The sequence below is a fragment of the Battus philenor genome, unplaced genomic scaffold (genome assembly GCF_028537555.1).
Source record: "Battus philenor isolate CCGP_79_NKW_IND1 unplaced genomic scaffold, ilBatPhil1.0.hap1 SCAF_25, whole genome shotgun sequence".
NCBI classification, from domain to species: Eukaryota; Metazoa; Arthropoda; class Insecta; order Lepidoptera; family Papilionidae; genus Battus; species Battus philenor.
In genome coordinates, this window is record NW_027181688.1 from 1,584,440 (window position 1) to 1,610,892 (window position 26,453).

At 36.4% G+C, this 26,453-nt stretch overlaps 1 protein-coding gene across 3 annotated transcripts in view; it reads right to left on the reverse strand.

Annotated features, from left to right (window-relative positions):
- sm (smooth) overlaps positions 1-26,453 on the reverse strand; it is a 543,953-nt gene that overhangs the window by 90,079 nt on the left and 427,421 nt on the right. For all 3 annotated transcript variants that reach the window (XM_068768460.1, XM_068768463.1, XM_068768462.1), the window contains exon 3: positions 12,457-12,542. In XM_068768460.1, coding sequence (XP_068624561.1) covers positions 12,457-12,542 — 86 coding nt within the window. The remainder of the gene's footprint in view (positions 1-12,456; positions 12,543-26,453) is intronic.

Consider the following 26,453-nt stretch of genomic DNA (forward strand, 5'->3'; position numbering starts at 1 on the left):
TAAAATACACATTTAGTACGAAATTACTATTATCGACACGAAATGAGGGTAGTTTTGAAATCTATCTCGTTATGTAAATAGTTCATATTTCGATTTCTTTTATTATCCGAGAATCGTTATTCCATTAGATCAGACAGTTAAACACGATACTGAAGATACCTTTAAATAACATATAGATTGTAACACTGAACACATACCATAACAGTAATAAGGTACGTGTTTCGATTTATTCAATAAAAAATAAGTGAGCATCTTACGGTGTGGGGGATATAAAATCTGATCGAAACGATCGTATCCCGATGGAGAAGCATGCAACGAGAACACCTCATAACAATAGAGAGTTACCTCTGCAGATAACCCGAGTAAGGGTGGGTTACATTATTTAAGCGGAAGATATAAATATGTATAATATTATGATTTTTTTTAATGGAATCGGGCGTTATATAAGTCCATCCTAAGTAAGAAAAGGACTAATATTTAGCCACTTCACTTAGTGCACTCTGTGTTTGGCACTAATCGATGTAACATAACTCCTGAAGATGCCCCGTGGAGGGTTGAAACACGTGTTGAGTGATCTAACGTTGGTAGTTTTGTAATTCGCATTGTTTGCCGCATGCGCATTTATCAGCGGGCTGGCCGGGCGGTGCAATTTGTTGCACGACTACCACTGCATGTGCGTAAATGGCTAAATATTGGTCCTTTTCTTACTTATTATGACTAGTTTGGACAAATGTGGGAGCTATCTCTTACCCTACGTTAATAAATAAACGTTAAAAATATCTACTTAACAATAATAATCGACACAAAATTTACGCTCGATTTGTCATGGAGAGAGCTATGTTCGGGATATATCTACGAGATCGAATTAAAGATGAAGAGATACGTAAACGAACTAAAGTATAGAAACGAACAAAGCCCACCGAAATGACGGCGACAGACTGGTAAGTTAACTAACTTAAGTTCCTCTGAAAACGGACGTGGGCAGTATTGTAAACCTCTTGAAAAGGCTTATGTACAGCTGAAATAATGATGATCCAATTTAAATATTAAAACTATCAACAAATAAAAGCATACCAATTTATTTTATATGTCATAGTCCAACACACACTTAATAAAATAATTTCAAAACCGCTTCCGCTTATCACTATAACACTACAGCAAAGGTGAAACCGACTTCGCTAATTTCAACGGATAGTCTAGCAAAATTTAAATAAATTTCCCCGAGGGTGCGATGCCGAGGAAAAATAATAATTAAAACGGGTCGAATAAGCGGTTGTTATTTGAGAGGAATGATCTAGAAAATATCTCGTCTAACTTGCCACGTTGATGGTAATTGTTATGTTAAGGGCCTTTTGTGATTTCTTTCGCGGTCTAATTTGAAAAAAAAATACTTGTAACACTTTTGAAGTGTTATTACTGCTAGATATAACTACAATTCGAGTTATACAATTGAGTTTAGACCACCGCGAATCAATTGCATTGGATTTGATAGACAGAGTAAATTAGAAACGTGAGGTCCAAGCTAAAAATTATATACAGGATGAACGTGTTCCAATTACAACGAAGATTGACTTTACCAGTGTATGTGTAATGTTGTGACGCTAGTGTGGAGTAGGTTTGCGACCATAAGCGCACGTGGGCACCGGTGTCTCAAGGCCCACAAGTGGAAGTAATGTTATGCGAGCTTTGTCTACTCTGCCATATTTACGAATCTTCACATTCCTCTTGCAAAGCCCTCTTCATAACTGCGTAACTCGGCGAAGATATAAAACGGAGAACCAAGTTTCAGCATGACTGCATTATATATGTTTTCTTAATTTTATATCAACATTCAAGAGTCAAAACATGTTAAATTTAGATTGTCGACTCCTTTACATGATCGATACTATAATATTAACATCAAACATTGTTAAATAATTTTTAAATAGAGCAAATGTTGAGTTTGTACTGCCGGATTTTCTCAGCAGTTCTACATTTCGAACCGATGATAGCTACGTTAAAATAATCGACGATTTTAAATTCCATGTAAATGCATACAATATACCCGGCAATAAATATTGCAAATCGACTTTTGGAAAGAGACAATCGTCTAATTTCGGTTTCGTAGAGCGCTATCTCTGTCGCACTAAATACAAACAGTATGTCAGACAGAGATAGTGCTCTACGTAGTCGAAATTAACCGATTGTCTCTTTAGGTCGATGTGCAATATTTTTCGCCGGGTACTATACATTATTTTTACTATACATTATAATTTAAATATATATTGCAATAAATACAAGAGATGTGAACACTATGAAGTAGAGATAATGAATGAATAATTTGCATGGTCAACTGACATTTCATTCAAATTGAGGGTACTCGGAAATTTGCCTATCGTGTATACTTCGCTCGAAATTTTCACAAATACCGTCAAGACGGTGGGAGTGTTTAAATGCCACGATAAATTCCAATTAACGTCAGCGGTCGACTCGTGGCTCCCTTCTAGATATATTGCCGCGTAATAAATCGCGCGGTCGCGGATGAAGGGCAGACTGTACAATTTGGGCGCCATTCTGGATTCGAACCCGGGTAAATTTGATTTTGCTAGATTTGATTTGAACAAATTCTTTTTACGTAGTATGACATCTTCATACTTCTATATTTAATGGAATCAGGCGTTACCTCGCGGAGGTCCATTCTAAGTAAGAAAAGGACCAATATTTAGCAACTTCCGCACATGTAGTGGTAGTTGTGCAATAAAATGCACCGCCCGCCAGCCCGCTGATAAATGCGTATGCGGCAAACAATGCGAATCACACAACCGCCACCGCCAAATTCCTCAACACGTGTTTCACCCCTCCACGGGGCATCTTCAGGAGTTATGTTCCACCGATTAGTGTCAAATACAGAGTCTGTTACGTGACTCATAACGTGGGCTATTTTTATTATACCCTCTATTACGCGTGAGTTATATTTGTGATTTCACGTAACAGAAGAGTACCCCGACCGAGTCCCCCATATACTTGTCCTTGGAAGCAAGTGCAGCAAGTCTCATACATAGCCGATATGCAAACTCATTGGGAAAAGGTGTATTAATATATATGGATGTATTAATATATATTGCACTCTAACCAAAAATGATTGACTTCTGAAATATATCATCATATATAGTTAAACATTTAATTTTTTTTTATCATTAATCCCTAAAGATTTTGCACTGCCAGATGTTATTGGCCTGCTTTATTTCAATATTTTAACACGTTCATTGTCTTAGGAGATCGAAAAGACCCCTTGATTTTTGTTTTATACGACGAAAAATATCGTGTCACACTCTGGAGCAAAAACAGTGTTTAAAATCCCATGTGTATGATTAAATTTAATTCGATGGCATAATAAAATAGTATAAGAGACTTGTCAGGTCTTGTATGCACAGGAAAATTTAGTTTCTAGAAACAAGTTCAAATTTCTAAAAAAAAAAATGATGTATACATTCTTAAACACACCTTTAAGTGTTTTTAAACCTAAAACCTATCACCCTGTATAATGGACGTTCCAAAATACGCTTACTATTCTGAGGTCCAACCAAAACCTTGAGGATCCAAAGGTTCGTCCTACAATATGACTTTACGGCTGCTACTTGAATTTACCAAACCGGCAGGATATGTCCTTTTTTATTTAATGATTTATTTATTCCAAGACAGAGACACTCTTTTACATATTCCCTAACATAATTACCTTTAATAAGCAAAAATAAATAAACAAAATATTCGAAAATAAAAAATGTAAAACTTTTTTTTTCTTTGGAGCGAAAGGCGAAGTAAGAAAGAAAAATAAAGTGTCGAAAGGTATCGATGATAATATGACGAATAAAAGAAAGATATATAGAAGACTAGCTGATCCCGCAAACGTTGTTTTGCAAAAAAATAAAATTTTTAATTAACAAATAAAAAATAAGGGTTGATCATAGAGGGATGAATATTTAGGCTTATATGTATTTTTGTATGCTGTATCATAAAAAAATAAACACAAAAATTTTGTCCTAAAAATTTTAAAAAATATTGAGAGTTGACCACCCTTAACATTTAGGAGGATGATAAATAGATGTTGTCCGATTCTCCACTCTGGTCAATATGCACGCTAAGATTCACGAAAATCATTTGAGCCGTTTCGGAGGAATTCAATCACGCACACCGTGACACGTGAATTTTATATATTAGATAATGTGAAGGATAAAAGACGAGGATGTAAGTAAAAAAGTCAGTGAAAAATTTACTGAGAAAATATAGCGTACCCTGCGTAACTAAGATAGGATGAGGTACAAAAGGACCCATTAACGGAGGTCATATACATAAAAAAACTTAGCCCTTAGGTACATCAGCGAATTTTACGAAACTGTGAAATAATTAAACTAAATGTATCTAAAAACACGAGTTCTGACGAGTCATTGGTATATGTATACTACTCGGATCGTGTCGGGTCAACGTCCGTCCGACCTTGCGACCCAATAGCCGACGACGGGCCGCAATTACACCGTAACGTAATAAAATTCTAACTGTCCTCGCAACGGTTCAACGTTCGCCGTCTGAAGGTGATCCGAAAATTTGCAATCGTCTGACATACTTGAACTTTTTATACGATAATTATTTTAGTATAAAATAATCGTCTTATTTTGTAAACGAAACGCAAAGAACTAAACACGTTGCAGTAAATTTACTATTTGGACCACCAATATAGTCAAGCTCGCTGGAAAGCCTTCGAAGCCTTTATCTTACAATGGTCGTCTCTCAACTTACATGATAATGGTAAAGATATCTAATATATAAAATTCTCGGGTCACGGTGTTCGAACTTGAACTCCTCCGAAACGGTTTGACCGATTTTTACCAAATTTTACATGCGTATTCAGTATGTCTAAGAATCGGCTACTATCTATTTTTCATACCCCTAAGTGATAAGGGTGGTCCACCCCTAAATTTTATTTTTAATTTTTTAGACAATTTTTTTGGTTTTTATTTTATTATGATACAGCATACAAAAATACATACAAACCTAAATTTTCACCCCTCTACGATCAACCCTTATCTTACATTTGTTAATTAAAAACTTTAATTTTTTTTGCAAAAGAACGTTTGCGGGATCAACTAGTATGTATATATATATATATATACACAAAAAATAAATGTTAAGGTAGTCAAAAGAAGCAGGCCGCTTCCAACTGGTCTATTTGGAAAAATACAAGAGAGACGAACATCTGGCAGTGGACATCTTTCGCCTGTATTGTTGATGAAACACTTAAAAAATACCTAATAGATTCAGGCGTTGCTTTGCGGAAATCCATTCTAAGTAAGAAAGGGACTAATATATAGCTTTACTTCCGCTATGCAGCAGTAGTCGTGCAATAACTCGGTGTTTTTCACTGGTCGGTGTAATATACTCCTAAGGATGGCCCGTGGAGGTGAACACGTGTAGAGTAGATTAACGGCGGTAGTTGTGTTTCGCATTGTTTATCGCACGCGCATTTATCAGTGAGCTGGCGGGCGGTGTACTTCATTGCACGACTACTGCTGCATAGCGGAAGTAGCTGTGTTAGTCCCTTTCTTACTAAAAACATACTTCTTCTTTTTCAGCCGTTGAACTCCCACTGCAAGGCTTAACCTATCACATGCAAGAGATAACCCATCTCCGACTTCTAGCAATCTTAACTATATCGTCAGTCTTGCAAATAGGACATCGACGCCTCTAGTTTGTATCAATCATTTCCTGTTTGTATTTTAAATTACTTTAACCCTTAAATGCATGACTTTATTACTTTAAAAATATATATCTCGCAGATAAGTACACTACAATGCAGAGAAAAATAGAAAAAAAAAACATAAATATTATTTTGAATGCTTATTTATTAAATAAACTTCATGTTGCAGATATACAACAATATGTATTTACTTTTATGTGGGGTACTCATTTTACCTTGCAGTGGTGTGTTGCAGTTTTTCATCATTATGCATTTAAGCAGTGGCGTAGCTATGGTATTTGGGGCCTGGGGCAGATTGGGGCTTGGTGCCCCCCCCCCCTAAAGAGTCTAAATAATTTCAAAATTCAGAACAGAATGTAGTTAATATATATTTTTTTGGTTCAAAATAATAATAAATATATATAAAATAACATAAGATCTTAATAAAATTTATTGGGAAATTTTAAAAACGAACATTCCTCACTTTTTGGCCTGCAAAGTCAATAATCACATTTTCAAAATCAATAGTGTCGACTAGTTCATGTTCTATTGACATTATTACAAGATTATTTAATCTATTTATCATCAATCATCATCAATCTTACAATAATGTAATAATTTATTATTTTGTCATTTAGTGCCCTTTTAAAAAACACTATGTGTTTTGCGAATGAAAAGCTTAAACACTGTGTATATTATAATTGGTAACGGTTTACTTTTTTTTTAATCTTCATATTATTTAACCACTTTTTTAGCACAAAAATAGTAAAATTCGATATTCTTTTTATGTTATTTTTCTTTTAACATTTCATTATTCATCATTTAAAAAAAAATCAAAAAAATTATTTTCAACTTTTGTGCCCCCCCTGCTTGTGGTGCCTGGTGCGGCCGCCCCGCTCGCCACCCCCTAGCTACGCCACTGCATTTAAGGGTTAAATCACAATAATGACGTAAAGAAGGAACATTTCTTAAATGAGTCTGTGATGATTACCGAAATAGAGCACCATCAAATTATTGCGGGTATTTTGATATCGCGTAAATGTGTCGACCAATTAGTGTTTGCAGTAATGTAGGTGCGACATAGCGTGCGCGCTGATCGCAATTTCGTCCCACGTCGGAACCGAATACAGTAAATTAGTCGACGGACAGCTGACGTGACGCCTGTTACCCCGCATATTTAAACTCGGACCTTAGGGCGTTTACACACTTGAGTAATGAACCTAATTTATAAATCTAAGATTTTATGTGGGTAGGTATAACATTTTTATTAGTACTTTCAATCATAAGCCACAATAGTCGGTTTTTGCTCTGCCTGCATTGTGCGACTTTTCATGACTTTGTAAGAGTGGTCGTAGTACTGTAGCCTCTTGTTCTTCGGTAGCTTCTTGTTCTTCGGTAGCTTCTTGTTCGTCGGTTGCTTCTTGTTCGTCGGTTGCTTCTTGTTCGTCGGTTGCTTCTTGTTCGTCGGTAGCTTCTTGTTCGTCGGTAGCTTCTTGTTCGTCGGTTGCTTCTTGTTCGTCGGTTGCTTCTTGATCTTCAGTTGCTTCTTCCTGCGTTGACCGCACCTCCGCTAGCCCTTATAATGAGCGCGGAGACTCTCAACAGCGCGATGCAGATTTTCGTTGCGTCTACTGTGGCGCCATCTGTCACTTATCTGTTTCACTGCCGCCGCCGCCGCGATGCGATTGACGGTCACGTGGGTAAGAGCTTGGTGTTTGAGTGGCGCGCGATATGCACGCCACAACTTTGACTAAATAGTCTGTTCTAGTGGAAGGCCTACTAAGGCCTAGTGAAACCTACCCACGTATCTTTGAATATGAATAAAAAAGTAAAGCAAACTCTAAAATATAGAAATAAAACAAATAGAGTAGTACCAAAAATAGTGCAATAAACAGTATAATATAATATGATAATTATAAAGAAAAAGTGTTAAATGATTGAACAATAAATGTAATGTTTCAAAATAAAACAGTAAGGAAACCTAGAATGTAGTGGTTGAGGATGGATGTATGGCTAGTGGAATGAAAGAGAAAGACTGGGAAAATTGTAGGATGAAAGAAACAGCACGACAGATAATATGATACATGAAAGAGAAGAATGATAATAATAAAAAATATGAATAAATTAGTACAAATAAAAAGTCCCTGTCTCACACGAGATAGGGGAACGAGAGGTCCCCAATAGCTGGGACCATGAATTAAATAAAAAAAAATACCCACGAATCTACCGGTTCTTAGACGCAACTCAAAAACCTTTCGGCCTCAGCGACAATTCGACAAGCAATTCTTTAAAATATGCCGGTTTTTTTAGTTTTTTAGTTTAGTAGTTTAGTAGTAGTATTTTAGTTCTTCTGATCTCGATCTAATAGCGAAACTTCGAGAATGGCACTCTATTGCTATCTGGTTGACCTTGAGTCGTCTTATAAGGTCTCAGACCTATATGTCATCAATCACAACACAAAATTGTCCACATAAAAGTAAGTAGTACAAATATACAACATGACGTTTCATTTTAATCATCTAAAACGTTTATTAATACATATTAGTTAAATATTAGTTAATTCTCTCTGCACCGCTACACGGAATGCAAGTTCATACGTTCACTCGGCAGTATTCACATGAATTCCTTGACCACTGTAGTGTGCGAACACCTTAATCAAGCAATAATTACGGGATGGAGAAATGTGTTGAACGTGTTATGGTTGTCGAATGCACTTCTTTGTTGGTAACAACGTGAATAGACGTCACTAATGGGGGAGCTGTAATGCATTTCTTCCGCTATTATATTTATATATGTTATAAACATATACAGGATGATTTGAAATAGATTTATAAACTTAAAACGGGTGAATGTTTTGTTTATTTACTATTAATTAATGTATTATAAAATGCTTTCTGTAATAATAACTCACGTTATCATAATATAGTAAGACAAAGCTTGTTTAAAATTCAGATTACCCCACATTTATTTATTGTTCATCTGTTGTTAGAAAAAAATAAATTAGCGTAAAATTTTCCAGAATAATAACGCAAGCTGTTTGAAAATAGATGAAAGAGGACATCTTAAGTCATTTCATTCTTTTTCTTACTTTCCACATTTCGTCTGTCTTACTCTTTCATTACATTTACTTCTTTTACTATTCCTTTCTTCCGTCATCTGATTCCTTACTTTTACAATTTTACAAAATTTTGTTCTACATTTATTATTTTGTTTACAATTAATTTTTTATTTGGTTTTACAATTCTTCTCAAGTCTTATTTCGTTTTATTACATATTTCACAATTTTTCTACATAGTTTTAGAAATTTAGGTCTCGTATCTTCATCTCTTATTAGTAAACCCATTGCTGTGTGTATTATCTAGCATATATTTCGTGCTGAGCAGGCAAGCAATCATGCCAAGAACGGTAACATGATCACTCGCAAGAACGGTACCATTCGCAAGAACGGTAACATGATCACTCACTAACCACACCGAACCCGGCCCACGAATATGTCCCACTTGTGGAGCTAACCACATTGCCACTTCGAATCCGACACCAATGACCAGTACCTACTTCAGTAGGTCTGATCATCGTATTATTCTAGTCTAAACAACCGCACCCATAGTTCAGTTTCTCCAATCTATAATTTACTACCAACGAGAGATTGCCTTAAAAAATGTTATTAGCTTTATCTAAAGAAAATGTTCACGGCTTCAATAAACAACTTTGAATTTAATGACCGAAGGCTCAAAGAACGGATGCTGTGCCGATTTTATTACCAGATAAAAATGTAACGCATTAAAACGTGCTTTTTAACGATCGACTTCGAGAAACTATTGTAGTGGTATTCTATGTATTCGATACTAGAGTTTATCTTCCATTGTGTGTTGGTTCATGTTATACGGAGAGATAATCATTTATCTAAGAGCTAACATAATGTTTCCCAACGCTACCTTAAGTAAATAAATACAGCCTAAATCAGTATTTCCCCTAAAGTTACAATTCCACTACTGTACTGTATAAAATAAAATATAAGTTTGCGACATAAAACTAACGACACTTTAAGAATAATTTGTCGGTAGTCGTGTAAATGCCGGTAAATATGTATAAATAGAGGGAAACATTTCACGAAGTACTGCGCCGCAACCAGCCGGCACATTTATTAACACAGAAACGTGTTTATTTATATTTAGTCTTCACTATTAATGGCATGCCCGTAACGTACTTAAATTGGGGTGGGGCCACAGTGACGGCGGCGCTGTTAATTACCTTGCATTTAAATTTAATTTTTTTTATTCGTGATGTTATTTCATTATTGTCATTCCATCCTCATTTGGACACAGTTTTCCGCTATAAACTTCAACGGGAACGTTTAGGAGCCGCTTCTATCCTGCGTTTTACGACAACCTTAAAAAAGTTCATTGTTGATTATTACGTTTTTTTCCCATATATGGGTACGCAGGAACTATTTTTACGAAACAATTTTATTTTTCATCATATTATTTGCTTTCTCTCTTTTTTTCCTTCTCAATGTCATTTATCACTTAATTTTCATCGTCTTCACACCAGAATACTACAGGTTTATATTTCATTTTATTTCGCTTTTATTTTAAATATTTATTCATTTAAGTTCCTTTATAATTTACTTTTTATTTTCTCATTTACACATTACATTTATCACTAATTCGAGTATTTATTTTGACTTGTCTTATGCACATTTGTTTTTATTATTACTTGTATGGTTTAAATATATTAAAAATATACATAATAATGAAATTTTGACACAACATTGCATATGAGCATTAGACACAGCAACTTTTTAATCGGACATGCTTTGAAAATGTTTTCACGTCTTAAAATCCGCTGCCAGTGGCGCCGTACTCAACGAAGCCGTTGAAAAATATACACCTTTAGTTTTACGTCGCGCCCTATTTCCAGCGAGAGGTTTACACAATTAACACCTGGAATATCTAGGTTGCAGCACCGGCTGAGATCCGCGGTATTCCGATGTTTATTAAACCTTCAATCTTAAGCAGCTGCTATCTATTTTACGAAAACAGTAGAGGTTTTTGTACCATACGTACAATCAGGGCTTACAATACCGGGATTCCGGGATCCCGAATACCGGATTCCCAGACGATTTTTGTCCGGTATAAAAAACCGGTATTTTTTTATATTTTTTGCTCCTTTATTTATATAATGCCACACGAGCCTGTTATATGTAAAATGTAACATAGAATTTAATATGTACTTTTTTTTACTTGCACGTTTTTTCGTAACTATCTACTCCTACTCTCTATACTATAAAATAAATAATATCTACTCACTTCAGAACAATATTTATTAAATTTTATTTATAATTTATTAACAAGTCAATATAACAAATGAGGTAAGTAAGTATATAACTAGTAATTTTTTAATTAATAATACCGACATTTCAAATTTCATATATCAAATACCGATATTCAGATTTTAGTTTATTGTAAGCCCTTCGTAAAATGTACTAATTAAATAAGTAAAAGAGTACCCTTTGTGTCTGGCTGTTTAGAGAGTTATTACATAGACGATGACATTTAATAAATACATGTAAAAAACTTTTAAATTAAACGGTTTTTTGATACCCATATTGAGGGGGTTAAGGAAAAATAAATAATACGCCATTTTGTATTGGCGGCCATCTTAGATTTATAATGTTATTGATTTTATTATATTGTGTTGTCATCTAAATTAAATGTGTGTACCAAATTTCAGATCAATCTGACAACGGGAAAGTGCTTAAATTTTATTTCTATTTTTCTATCCGCCTGAATAAATATTTAGAAATATTACAGAGATTACATTTATACTACAAAAAAGGGAAAGTTACATGGCATTTTACAATTTTTCCTCTAATTTATTTTTGATATATATTATTATATTCATATCTCATTGCAACATCTGAGAAATACGGATCGTTGTTCACTATCCCTCATTAGAAATACGATACTGCCGACCTGTGTACTTCTCTCTGTTTCTATTACCAGATCCTTTCTCAATCTTTCGAATGCAGGGTCAGGTGCACCAAAGGCTGGTCAACCCCTGGATCACAGAAGAATGAGAGGCTTTTATCCAGTTTAAACCTATGAAGTTACTCCTTGAACCCCTCGTGCCTTGTGACCATCTGGACCAATATCGTATTCAGCTGTACTTGTTGAAGTGTTTTATATGATTAATTTTTTTTAACACTTAATAACCTAGAGTTTCAATTTTGATATCAATCTTTTAAACCGAATGTTCACATTACTATAAATTTTTTTTATAGGTTGGCTGTACGTATTTTTCTGTTGTTTAATATTCTTTACAACGAAATTCAAATAATCTATTTTTCCCTTCATCTAGACCCTCAAGCAAACACAGTAATATTAAAAAAATCACTTTCGTAAATCAGGCTATTAAGGGTTAAATGTCCTTTTTTAGTATCAGCTGAAGAAAACTCGAGAGAATATTTTTGGTGCGAATATAACATCACATAAAAATATTACATAAAACGTCAAAGAATTTTAACCCACATACTAACAATTATGAATATATTTAAAAAAAAGGGGTTCACCAAAAAGGTTTCAATAACCCCTTTTTTAATTTTTAGATAATTCAGTCTATAACATATATAATTAAATATAAACTGTTCAAACAATTTCAATATTCGAATGGTTGCAATTTTAATTTACCTGCGCGCAAAGTAATTGTGCAAACAAGAATTTTGTTAATTATATTGTAAAGGATATTCAACCATGGCCTGTACGCCGTTCTTCTTAAAGACGACAATCCTCTGTACGTTGCCGTGTGGGGTGCTGATTGTGTGTATCACGTCCTGTAACAAAACAAAAACGTTTATTACAAATTAAACGTCTGTATGTAACACAAGAGATAATTAGTAGGTAGAAACAAAATACAACTACCTAAATATGACGGTACGCTGACAATAATTTACTTCTTTAATTAATTTATTACTCATAATTTTGTTCTGTTTTTTAATTTTTATCTGTATTCTTTGTTTATATATGTTTATAAAATTTAAAGACCTCTCTACAACTGTAACATTTAAAATATATAAAGCAAGTTAACGATATACTACATACGCAGCATATAGTACATACGCAGAAAACAGATAAAAAAAAAAATGCGAAGTAAAAATGTAACTGTTTATATATATAAATAAATGAATGTATGTATGTCCTGTATAGAATCATAAACCATCCATTTGATCACGTGATGATCTTTAGCAAAGTTGTTGTGCATGAAACCGCAAAGGTTTCTAAGTCGGTATGATCAATTTTCGACAGATGGCGCCACTGTCACTGCAATAAATTTTATATATTTTCGTGACAATTCATGCAGATTCGAATTGAAACAAAAAAGAGACTTGAAACATAAGAATTTGTTAAATTTATGTGCAGTTCAAATAATTAAAACAAAATCGAAAAACTTTTTTTTTTAATTTCACGCGGACGAAGTCACAAGGCATGGCTAGTAAAGATCGTCCAACTAAGATGAACAAATACAACTACTAAATATAGTCATCGAAACAACATCATCACCATCTTTCCTTGTGGCTGCGTCCGTGGCGTTCACCCTAAAACCCTTATGCTCTGGCGGACACCCGTTCTTTCACTTCAAGGTCACTTAATATCATATAAAACTAATCCAAGGTTAAAATGTGAAATTTAATCAAAGTTTTAATGTCGAATAAAGATATAAACATAAATTTCATGTTAACGTAACTTAATTTAAGTTATAAAGAAAACTTTCGTTCGAAGAAAACTCAACGCTCAGAGAGATCCGTACGAACTGATCTAAACTTCAATTCAAAGGATAATCAAGACTCCTCGGGTGTATTTCGAAACGGCGCGAATACTAAACGACCGCTAGTTCGAAATGCGGCAACCGTAAAGAGAGCAGTTAGAATGCGCGGTTACATTTTTTCATCTAGGAGCGACTAATTAAACTTGGAATCGCAGTGCTACAGTTTATTGCAACAGTGTAAAGAGGTTTTTATTTATAGGCGCATCGAAAAGGGAAATTTCACAGAAATATTATTGTTTATTTACATCGGTATAAACACGCTCATCACCCGTTTTTAATGAGCGGCCGCCCGCTCCCTAACCGCGAACAGCGTGGGCGAACCGTGGTTGGATCCGGATCCCTCCTCGGCTCGCCTGCGGTCCAAGCTGCCGTCCCACGACAAGCACACATATGTAACATATACTTTCACAGCTCTAATCGTAAAGAGACCTCTGCTACATGCCAACGCCCGCCTAGGCGCCCGCCCTACCAAGTTTATTTTTCTAGTTTGTAAGTTTTTAACTTCACGGACCCTTCCGCTCTGTGAACTCGGTTAAGATGAAGTTATAAAAGCCTCAGGGCTAACAGCGCCTACTTCTACAGAAAATAAGCAAGTATAAATACTTAATTAATATACACACTTTTACTTCGGAATTCGTTTTGTCATTATTAAAAAACCTCCCGACCCAAGAAAGAATTCCACAATGGTGAACACGACGTGTTGTATTTAATTACTAAAAAAATTATTAATTTATTAACACATTTTTATACACCACAGACAATAAATACAGGAAAATAATGGTAAGAGGCCGTCTTATCTTTTAATTCGTTTAAACTGTGATCTGACAGTAAGAAAAGGACCAATATTTAGCCACTTCCGCACGTGCAGTGGTAGTCGTGCAACAAACAAAGCCCGCACGCCCGCTGATAAATGCGTATGCGGCAAACAAGGCAATTACACAACTGCCACCGTTAAATCACTCAACACGTGTTTCACCCCTCCACGGGGCATCTTCAGGAGTTATGTTACACCGATTAGTGCCAAACACAGAGTCACTGTGAGACTCAATGTTGTTTGTTGCACAACTACCACTGCATGTGCGGAAGTGGCTAAATATTGGTCCGTTTTGAAATACGCAAATGGCAATTTAAAAAAGTTTTGCAGAATTACCCACAGGTGGACAATTTTCAACTAGTTTTGTGTCCAATGTTGTACATAAGCCGATATATTTACAAACTTTTCATTCACATAATACGAACTTAATAAAGTCGTCTGTCCGTCTTGCAAATGTACATCCACATATATATTTATTATAATAAATAATGTACACAAGCGAACAGATAAAACAACCATACTGACGTTTTAAATTTATATAAACATATTAAACCTAAACGAAATCTAAAAATAAAATTAATAAAGCATAAGTAAGCTAAGACCGCGTGTTGGAAAAAACATTTAAATAAATTACGGCGGTGCAATTTTAATTATTTCTGGCGCTTACTTCACACAGAGAGCGGGCGTGATAGAAATTAAAAAAAAAAAACATATGCCTTAGTTGAAGACGTATATTCAAATTGCAGGCGTTTAGCATTAAGCTCTACGGATTTACACTCGATGACAAAAATAATTGGACACTCAATATTATTTTTAATTATAGTATTGTTAAAGCACGTGTGCAGCCGATGGCCTTTGGTGCCGAAAGATTTTCGATTGGCGACCACGAGTATTTTTAGACCCCTCACAAGGTAGACTGTGGATATAGCCAAAGATAGCGAGAGCAATGCAAGACAGGACCTTAAAGCTGTCGGCAACATAATGTAAAAAGGCTAGAAAGCATCACCTACTAGCTGGATTTACGCCGTTACAGAAGCTTCCAACACCACAGTGTACAGCTGGAAAAGCTTTGGGAAATATGGTAGTGGAGAGAGATATGTTTGACCATGATCCTTTAGAGGATACATACAAAATAAGTATACTTATATTTACTTATTTCAGATTTTCATCTATTTCTATTACTTGATTAGTCCGATAGTTGTATAAAAGAAATCACTGAACACGATAAGACCGCCCTTTCTACATATCCTTTGGCTTATATATTTATTTTCCTTTCGCAACAAGTAGATAAAAATAATTATTCTTATAAAACTTCGTGTGTCCACATTTATCAGGCCGCAAGTGTATATAGGCGAACCCGAGGCAATATCGAACAAGCCACTTGTTGGAATTGAACACCCCGATATCTCTCTCCCCCTTCTCCCGGCTCCAATAACATTAGCATTCCGGGTTGGTGAGTTTTTAATAAAATTTCACTGCACGATGCCCGCTATCCCGTACGGCCTCTCTTACATATTCCGTTATATACTTGCTTTATTTGTTCTTCTATTTTCTTTTTTGGAGACTTTACCAGCTGTGCTAGAACTGATCATAACTGAAGTCTTTACCTATATTTGTAGTGACTTTCGTACATTCAAATACTTCATAATTATTATATATTAATGTAATACGGGATCGGATCGGAGCGTGAAGGTAGCGTACTTGGAAAAACCGTGGGGTCGAAGATCAGCGGGTAGACCCAGGTATCGCTGGATCGATCGCGTTGAGGCAGACTTGCGCGAATTGAATGTCAACCAATGCCTGACGATGGAGCAAGATAGAGGAAAGTGGAAGTCTCTCACTTCGGAGGCCAAGACCCACTTTGGGTCACTGAGCCAGCGGAGTAAGTAAGTAAGTACAACACACACTGGTCAAATACCTTCGTCTTCTGGCATTGCGGTATTTTAGAGATGATGCATTTCACTTTTCGAAATGCATACACTTTCTGACATTATACATTTGAAACATACATTGAGTATTTTCAAAAGGTCTTATTGGAAACTAATCAGGGAGGTCCATGTCTTGCAGCATACGACATACACAGTTGATATTATCGTCAGTTTCTTAAGATACATTCTCTTCTATGGAAACCGTGTTTTTGTGCGCCATCTAGCGGAGTTGCCGTGAAGCGAGGTAGGGTGCAGAGCACAGAGCCGTATGCGCAGGCGACGGGCATCGATAGTCCTAGTAACAACTCGTTTATTTCGGCTAACGCAGGTATTCTTCATTGTAATTTCTTTACAGCACGATCAATTATAATTGTCTGGCAAATCTCCAATAAAGTGAAATTTAAAAAGTGTTGTTTACAGCCTATATCCTAGTTATTCAACACTTTCATATGCAAAACAGTAAAAACGCAATCGAATATAATTTAGATCCGCGCACATTCAATAAGTCGGTAGAGCCAATCTCCGCTGCAAATTGAATCTTAAACTACCCTCGACTGTCGCCTGCTTGCATGTACGAGAAACGTTATTTCCCAACTCCCTGAGACAACGCCAACGTTTTCGCGAATTACGTCTCGTGAAATTCAAAGAGACGTCGACCATGCAATACCATGCAACGACTGACAAAACATACATACATTCCATATTTTTAAACGGTTTTATTTAGTTCGACCCGTACGGAATTTGTTTATTTGGGTCAAAATTAGAAATTGAAATTTAAGCACCTTCCCGTTGTTAGATTGATCTGAAATTTGGTACACACATTTAATTTAGATGACAATACAATATAATAAAATCAATAACATTATAAATCTAAGATAGCCGCCGATACAAAATGGCTGATTACATATTTTTCCTTAACCCCCTCAATATGGGTATCAAATGAAAGGGCTACACTAGTAGAACATGATGATTATGTCAAATTTTAAAATTCTAGATGGACGCCGTTCCAATATGGCGAACTACGTACATATTTTTCCACAACCACCATAACATGGGTATCAAAAAACCGTTTAATTTAAAAGTTTTTTAAATGTATTTTTATACTAAATGTATACAACATTTGCGTACGTCAGGTCTGAAAGGGTGGTGGAACATATACATGATTGTGTGATGATTCACTTCCATCAGATAAACACTTAAAAGTTTGTATTCTTATTAAATTTCAACTCCTTTGTTTACTGATAAACAAAGGAGTTGAAACAAAACTTCAAGACACGTCGAGCGGCTGTCAATTCTTTTTCACTGTTTACAGACATTGACGTTTTTTTGCGTAATTTCACATCGTTCCTATTGTTACAAAGCACGAGTTACAGAATCCTCCAAACAATAAACACGGAACCCTACGATCAAGAAGAGCCGTAAACACGCGTGACCTAAAATTTATTTATAAATTTTTTATTTACAGTTCTCGGAAATTCTAACCGAGTACTATCTCAAACTTACTAGAACCTTATCCGTAGTATAAATAAGTGTACTCCCCATGTCGACAGTTCAGTGCTATTTTTTGAGTTATTAAGATCTACAATCAGTGATACAATATGACTATTTGGTAAGTTATTTGGACAATGATTTCTTGACCGATTTGGAAGCGTAGTATGGACTAAGCGGAAGCATACCTTGTGCTAAAGTAGGGTGACCATCTGATTTGTGAATAAAGAACTCCTTGTGAACCTGTGGTGTTTCATTTCGAGTCAGAATCCACAGTATGTAACACTTTTAAAAGTAAGAAAAGGACCAATATTTAGCCAATTCCGCACATGCAGTGGTAGTCGTGCAACAAAGTGCACCGCCCGCCAGCCCGCTGATAAATGCGTATGCAACATTAGCTTTTACGGCTTATGAGATTCGTGATTCATTGCAATAAATGAGATATTTAAAAAAAAGTTTGATTGCATGAATACACAGAGCACGATAACTAGAAAAACGACGACGTAATTGAATGCTGCGTTAAAGTAACAGACTGAAAATTTTTAAAAATGCAGTAACAATAATTTTACCATTTTGAGGTGTGTATCGTTCCATCGCTTGTTTATAACTAATTCTCTATATATCTATAATGTAAATATCAAAGCATAATAACATCTGACGCCATTTGTAAGAATTAAAGTATGTTCTCATTATGACATTACTTTTGCGCCACCTGTTATTACTAAAGATATCTATAAATAAATTTTATCAATACTGCTAATTTTAAATACTCGCGCATCCTTATTTATTTCTACATAAATCAAACCCGAGACCCTGCAATATATACCAACCTACACGCTACAAGGCCTCGCCTACGCGAATTCTAAATTCAACTGCACTCCACAGTGGAACACTGTCGTATGCTTTCTGCGAATACGTATTCATAACATACTAGGAAACGCTGTATTCGAGTAACTTCAATATGGGTACACGATTTTGAGAACTCGACCTGTTTACAACGGGCTTTAGAATATTTGTTCAGTTAGTGGAAAAACTAATCCGTCGCCAATGTTACTTTAAAGTAAAAACTAATCACCAAAATTTGTTTTTTTATGTACTACTATTGTCACTGAGGTACTTCCCCAAATTTGCCGGAATTTCCCGTTTTTTTTCTCGGCTTAATGGCAGTCTTTTAAAATGTAAATAGTATACTTAGTAATTAGAAAATAAAAGTTATGAAGTATATAGATAAAAAATCCAAAGAAACAAATTGTACTGTGGTATAAAGAAGTAACCAAAAGTGTTATTTAAGGCGATGAGAAGGAAGCAATTCGATATGTAGAATAGACAATTAATCTAGAGGAATGTAAGAAATTATAAGAAAAAACAGATGAATGAATGAATGAAACCGTGAACGATAAAGAAAATAAAAAAGAAGACATTATACTATGCCGTCCGGCGACACCACAGTGGTGTCGTGCGCAAAACAGCCCGACGCTTTAGTATCTTTTGAGATCTATTGCTGTTGAGTTCTGTTGGTGTTTTATTTAAGTAACAATAAGTTACACAAGTCAATAAGAGAACGAAAATAAAAATTGAGGTCAAAAAATTATTAAGATATACAAAACCCTGTTCCAAATTTAGGGGTGGAAGGAGAGGTCACCAATAGCGGGGGGAAATTAAAAAAAAACCGGCCTCGCTCTGCCTTCATCCAGCGACTTTCTTTCACCTTAATTATGTCATCGAACCATCTAGTGAGGACACTTATAGGTTTTTTTTTAAGAGGTTTAAAAATACGTTTACTTATCATAGGGCCTGATGGTGGTGCCCCGTATGTCGGACTCGATTTAGGCGTCAATACCGACTCGATACTCTTCGCTATCCCTGGTCCCCACGGCATGGCCGCTAGGCATTACTTTGCGGGGGGGATTAGCCGCAGCTTTCTCTGATAAAGTGGCTGTTCACGCCAACCAGCACGGTCGTACAGTACGCGCTCGTAAGTTCCCAGGCCGAAGGTGAGGATAGCATTGCAGCTATCAGAGTTTCAGGATAGGTTTTGCATCCTACACCTTCTTCCCAAGACCTCCTGGCTTCGTTAAATCGGGGGCAGACGAAAAAGACATGCTCTGCATCTTCAACCATTCCGACACAATTAGGACAGTCAGGGGAATCTTCGTATTTGAACCTATGGAGGTACGCTCGTCTAACAGCCGTGGCCGGATATCATCTGAGTTAGGTAGTAGTTCAACTCTCCATGATCCCGGTTCACCCATGGCTCTAGGTATGGTATTAGCTTACGCGTCCATTTCCCATTCATCGACTTATCCCAGGACGATTGCCACTGTTGCAAGCTTTTCAGTTTTATAGCTTTGAAAGCTTCCGAGGGTATAACCTCGAAGACTTCCAGATTATCATGTACTATTCCATCATTACCATTTCAGCAATATGACGTCTGCTGAACGTAGACCCGTCTTATAGATCTTTAACAGGACCGATTGGAAAGGGTCTTAAATGCATCTGATCACCTCAACATGTACTGTTCCTTCATCATCTTTATTTCAACCGTATTACATCCACTCTTGAACAAAGGCCTTCCACATAGCTTTCAAGTGCCTGTCTCATTCCAATAAAATAAATAAATTAATGTAACATATTTCAGAACATATTTCGCTGACAAATGAGATAAACATGGTGTATGTTCGTTCATGACATTTAAAGCCTTTTACAACTGTAACAAATCACCCTGTATAAAACAATCCGTCTAATTAGAAAAAAAAAACTGTTCAATATCTAGATTGTAAACCCTTGTAATCACTAAACGTAAAAGATGGGAGTTTTTTTCTTCTTATATTTTCACACAGCCGTCCCACTTTCAGCACAGTGCCATCTGCAGTCTATATCAGACAATAGCCACCTCGATATACCGCTGCGGTGACAATAAATTGTTCACGTTACGGGACAAGCTTTTCTTTCGCCCCGCGGTAAATTCTATTTATTTTCCCTTTGTATAAATTTCGGCCTCTCGCACATGTAAATGTCGGGTACCCTCTCCCTCAATATTCATCGGAGTTTATTTTATCTGTACCGTATGAAAAGTGATTTCATTTTAGGGTGACCATGAACACAACTTTATTTTGTTGGACATGATTTATTTTTTATTTAAACAATTTCACAACGTCATAGTAAGTACGCTTTGACCTTTTGGTGTAACAATAAAAACTTTCCAATAAACAAACAATGAGTCAGCAATTTTACATGAAAGTAACTTCTACTGTAATTATCTAATATGGATTTTCATTTTCATTCTTTTCGTTTCAATCCATAGTGCGTACATTGCATGGCATAGGTTTCCCTTAAATATATCTATGGGCGGACATATCATAATGGAACAACTAGGTGGCGTGACGATCGCAGCGTGGTATAATATCCTCTTAAAAACTTGTTTGTGAGCAGTGACAATTTTATATAGTCAATGCACAAAGTATGAATTGTTTAAGATTGTATCACACCGCAAGAATCTTTCGATCTCAACTACGCTCCGCGCCCTGCTCGCTGCCACTTGACACGTGCATTTTTTCGAGATACTTCGGTGAATTTGGTTCTTCTACGGATCTCCTCATTTCTAATTCGATCTTGCTTTTGATATATATGAGAAGACATATGTCCAACAGCTGAAATGCCAGATACAAGGCGCTTTATAAACTTGTCAATGTATTGATGCCCCGTGGAGGGGTGAAACGCGCGTTGAGTGATTTGGCGGTGGCGGTTGTGTGTTTCGCATTGTTTGCCGCATACGCATTTATCAGCGAGCTGGCGGGCGGTGCATTTTATTGCACAACTACCACTGCATGTGCGGAAGTGGCTAAATACTGGTCCTTTTCTTACTTAGGTTGGACTTCCGCTAGGTAACACCTGATTCCATTAAATGTTATTTTTTCGCAAATTCACTTGCACAGTTTACCATCGTCAGCGGAAATAAGAAATTATGTCGTATTGAAAGCTAATTACAATCGACTTAATCATACTGAATGTGTCAAGGTGGAGATCTAAAACCAAAAAAAAATACATTATTGAATAAAGTATATTACTCTATTCGAGAATACAATACTGATGTTAGTGTGTGGAATTGAAGGTTGTCGGTGCTCACGCGGAAAGCTAGTTATTCTCGCGCGTTCTTTTTAAAACTATATTTAAATAAGTAAAGGACTAATATTTAGCCACTTCCGCACATGCAGTGGTAGTCGTGCAACAAAGTGCACCGCCCGCCAGCCCGCTGATAAATGCGTATGCGGCAAATAATGCGAATTACACAACTGCCACCGTTAAACCACTCAACACGTGTTTCACCCCTTCACGGGGCATCTTCAGGAGTTATATTACACCGATTAGTGCCAAACACAGAGTGCACTAAGTGGCTAAATATTGGTCCTTTACTTACTTAGGATGGACTTCCGCAAGGTAACGCCTGATTTCATTAAAACTATATTTGTAAAGAGTAACTATTGGATTTCTCGCCGGCTGCAGCAGAACTGCCTTCCGAATTGATGGTAGCTTCCTGTAGAGTTAGCAATGCCGACATTTTATGAGCTTGTAACAGCAAATTCGAATAATGAATATTTTGATTTAGTTCAAAGACGCCATCGCACATTATTCTTTTAATACAACTACCTCGACTAATGTTGTGTGTGTTAATAAATTTTGAAAGGGGTCGCAGGTTTGAAGCCGCGGTCGATACGTCGCGTACACAAATTACGTTTTGAATAATTGAGACCTCACCTTGTATGCGGCCGCCATTCGAATAACTTACCCCAACCGGTACTAAATAATTGAAACTTTCGGGGCGGGTGCCTTGGACCAATCATGTATTGTTAACTTTTTATTTACACAGCTACGAGCTGTCGACAGTCAAGGCCTTTACATTTTTTTATATAGTTACTAGCTGATCCCGCAAACGTTGTTTTGCAAAAAAAATTGAATTTTAATTTACAAATAAAAAATAAGAGTTGATCGTAGAGGGGTGAAAATTTAGGGTTGTATGTATTTTTGTATGTTGTATCATAAAAAAATAAAAACAAAAAATTTCGTCAAAAAAATAAAAAAAAAATTTTAAGGGTGAACAACCCTTATCACTTAGGGGTATGAAAAATAGATAGTAGCCGATTCTCAGATCTACTGAATACGCATATAAAATTTGGTAAAAATCGGTCAAGCCGTTTCAGAGGAGTTCAAGTTCGAACACCATGACACGAGTATTTTATATATTAGATAATGGAAAAGGCATTTGTCTTCCATCTCACCTGATGGAAAGTGTAGATAAAGAGGATGGTGGTACACGCTCATTCAAAAGAAACCTGTTCACTCTACTCTTAAAGGCTCCAGAGTTTAACTCGTCAGGAAAGATAGACCCAGGCAGGTAGTTCTAAATCTTGGTAACTCTCACCAAAAACGAACCGTCAAACCGTTTAGTTCGACTTTTGGATATGTCAACAACGTATGGATAAAACTTTTACCTGCGCCTAGTAGTCCGATAAAGGAATGGTGATGGTTCAATCAGTTTCATAGTGCGTTTTAAACCTCTTACATCACTCAACTTAAACTTAAACACTCTGTGTTTGGCACTAATCGGTGTAACATAACTGCTGAAGATGCCCCGTGGAGGGGTGAAACACGTGTTGAGTAATTTGGCGGTGGCGGTTGTGTGATTCGCATTGTTTGCCGCATACGCGTTTATCAGCGGGCTGGTGTGGCTAAATATTGGTCCTTTTCTTACTCTTACATCAGTCGTAAGCTCTTCAAGCAAACTGTGTTTCCAACATAAGATCCGCCTCTACAAGACTCATTCTCTTACGCAAGGGTTGTTTTTAACCACGCCCTGGCATCCACACTTACGCTTCAAGAGAAGTTGCAAAACCGCTTCAACCAGAGACTCCGGAAGGAGATGTTTCCACCTTCCCTCTCACTTTCCTGCGAGAGCCAATATAGGATCTGAAATCCGACGCCTTATAATTGTTCACGGATCCTTCTGTTCCGTGATCTCCTGATAGATGTAGCTATAAAAGCTTTAAGGCTAACAGCATCAACATCCATACGAAACAAAACCTTTTTCACACATAAAACGTCTATATTCGGATACCTCAATAGCACATGATGACAAGTCGATAAGATCGACATGAATAAATTTGCACATACCAAAATTAAACGTAAATAAATACGTCTAGAATTTTCATATGAAATACGAAAACACATCAGATGACAGATGCTCACTGCACGGCGTAGGCCTCTTCCATAATCACCACGATGATGAAGTCTTATGATGACAGCGACTTCCAGCGATCTTAATTATGTCTTCGATCCACCTAGTGGGGGCCCTTTTAGGTGTGAAAACTTTAGAGGGGTAAAACCCCAAACTCTGTGTGTGTGACTCTGTGTTTGGCACTAATCGGTGTAACATAACTCCTGAAGATGCCCCGTGGAGGGGTGAAACACGTGTTAAGAAGTTTGGCGGTGGCGGTTGTGTGATTCGCATTGTTTGCCGCATACGCATTTATCGGCGGGCTGGCGGGCGGTGCACTTTGTTACACGACTACTACTGCATGTGCGGAAGTGGCTAAATATTGGTCCTTTTCTGACTTATCATGTACTATTCCATCATTACCATATCAGCAATATGACTTCTGCTGAATGTAGACTTTCTCTAGAAATTTCCAATATATGCCTCCTTTATAAATTTCCAATAAGTCCGGAAGAGATCTACAACCAGCGTCTTATCACCTCAACATATACTGTTTCATTGTCATCATCATTAATTGTCAATTGAATAAGTCTTGAATTTTTATATGAATTCACATCATCAGACACGCCCACTGAACAGCATAGGCTGCTCCCAAGATCACCACGACGATGGAGTTCTATGCTGTTCGCAACCAGCTACTTCCAGCGACCTCATCCATGTCCAACTAGAGATACAGTGGTACATATATCCATTCTAAATTTAAATCGCAACACACATTGTATCGACATCTCTAAAAGTTTCCGGGGGGAGCAAGGAAGCTGGTAAATTAATCACCGTCAATACTACGAAAGTGCAGTTGGTGCAAAGTTTGATCAAGCCAACCTCATTAGGTGCTCCCATCAATTTGTCACCGGCGATAGTTGAACGGGAGCACTACTTCGACTGCACGCGAGGGGGACCACACGTTAGTGCGGATCGATTGTCGGGTCGTAGGGTGGCCATTCTTTTGTTTTTCTACGGACATACCTCGATACAGTTTTTATTTATTCACTGTATATATAATATATATACTCTTTAATTTTTTCATTATTATTATAAACTATATATGTGTGTATATATATATATATATATATATATATATATATATATATATATATATATATATACTATCGTTTAATCCCCGATCATGTTAGACAGAAGCATTGCTGGAGTTTCTTAAGTCACTTCTCCCAGCGCTAACGCTATCCGAAGTGACAGTAGTGATGGCAGCAGGACAAACAGAAGTTCAGCCCTCTCGGGTGCCCTTCTGAGCGACGGTCCAAATCGAAGTCCCCTAAAGGGGGTCCTTGTCTTTAGTCACTTCATGGAGCGTTCATCGAAACGATTTAGGAGTTTGGAAGCCTCTCAATTCGAAGAAATAGTAGCATATAGCGGCCCAAGCCTTTTGCATCGCTACTTTAAAAGAAGTGTTACTTAGGCGGAATCTGCAAGTGCCATTTGGGCAGCAGTAAGAGTTCAGTAATAAAAAATATAATAAATAAGAGACGCTAGGGTTTCAAAAGCCTATCTCCGCATGCCATCACTCGACCCCATTATAATATTTAGATATTTTTTTAAATCTTTCATGTGCATTTTGTAATAGATATTATATGGGAATATTTCTTTTCCAATGGAATAAAAAATTACCGCTTTGTATAATTAAAGACAAGTTTGTTTTTACACAATCAAAAACGTATACGGAGAAGATTTATATCTAATATATAAAATTTCCATGTCACAATGTTAGTTACCGTACTCCTCCGAAACGGCTTGACCGATTTTTACCAAATTTTATATTCGTATTCAGTAGGTCTGAGAATCGGCTACTATCTATTTTCCATACCCCTAAGTGATAAGGATTGTTCACCCTTAAATTTTTTTTAATTTTTTGATGGAATTTTTGGTTTTTATTTTTTTATAACGAGGCATTAAAAAATACATACATCCCTAAATTTTCACTCCTCTACGTTTTTTTCCTTTAAGTTTTTTTGCAAAACAACGTTTACGGGATCAGCTAGTATATATGTATAATGTATGAAGCGTTATAAGATACTTATTTAAAAAATTAAGTATTTTTCGTATTAAATATAAGAATAATAAGAAGTGGAACAATCTAGGTGTCATTGTATCCAGTCAATTACTACGTAAAGGACTTCGAGACAAGAGTGAATTGGTTTCTCCTAGACAAGCTTATACCATTGTAGACTTCGTCGTTGCTTAACATCAGGTAAGACAGAAGTCAAATGTTTCGCCTATGAAGAATATGCCAAAGATTTGCGCTTGTTAAAATGCAAATTATGTTTCAAATTAAATTGATTCAATTAATAAAGTGGATCTGAATTTTCTTAGTAAGAAAAGGACCAATATTTAGCCACTTCCGCACATGCAGTGGTAGTCGTGCAACAAAGTGCACCGCCCGCCAGCTCGCTGATAAATGCG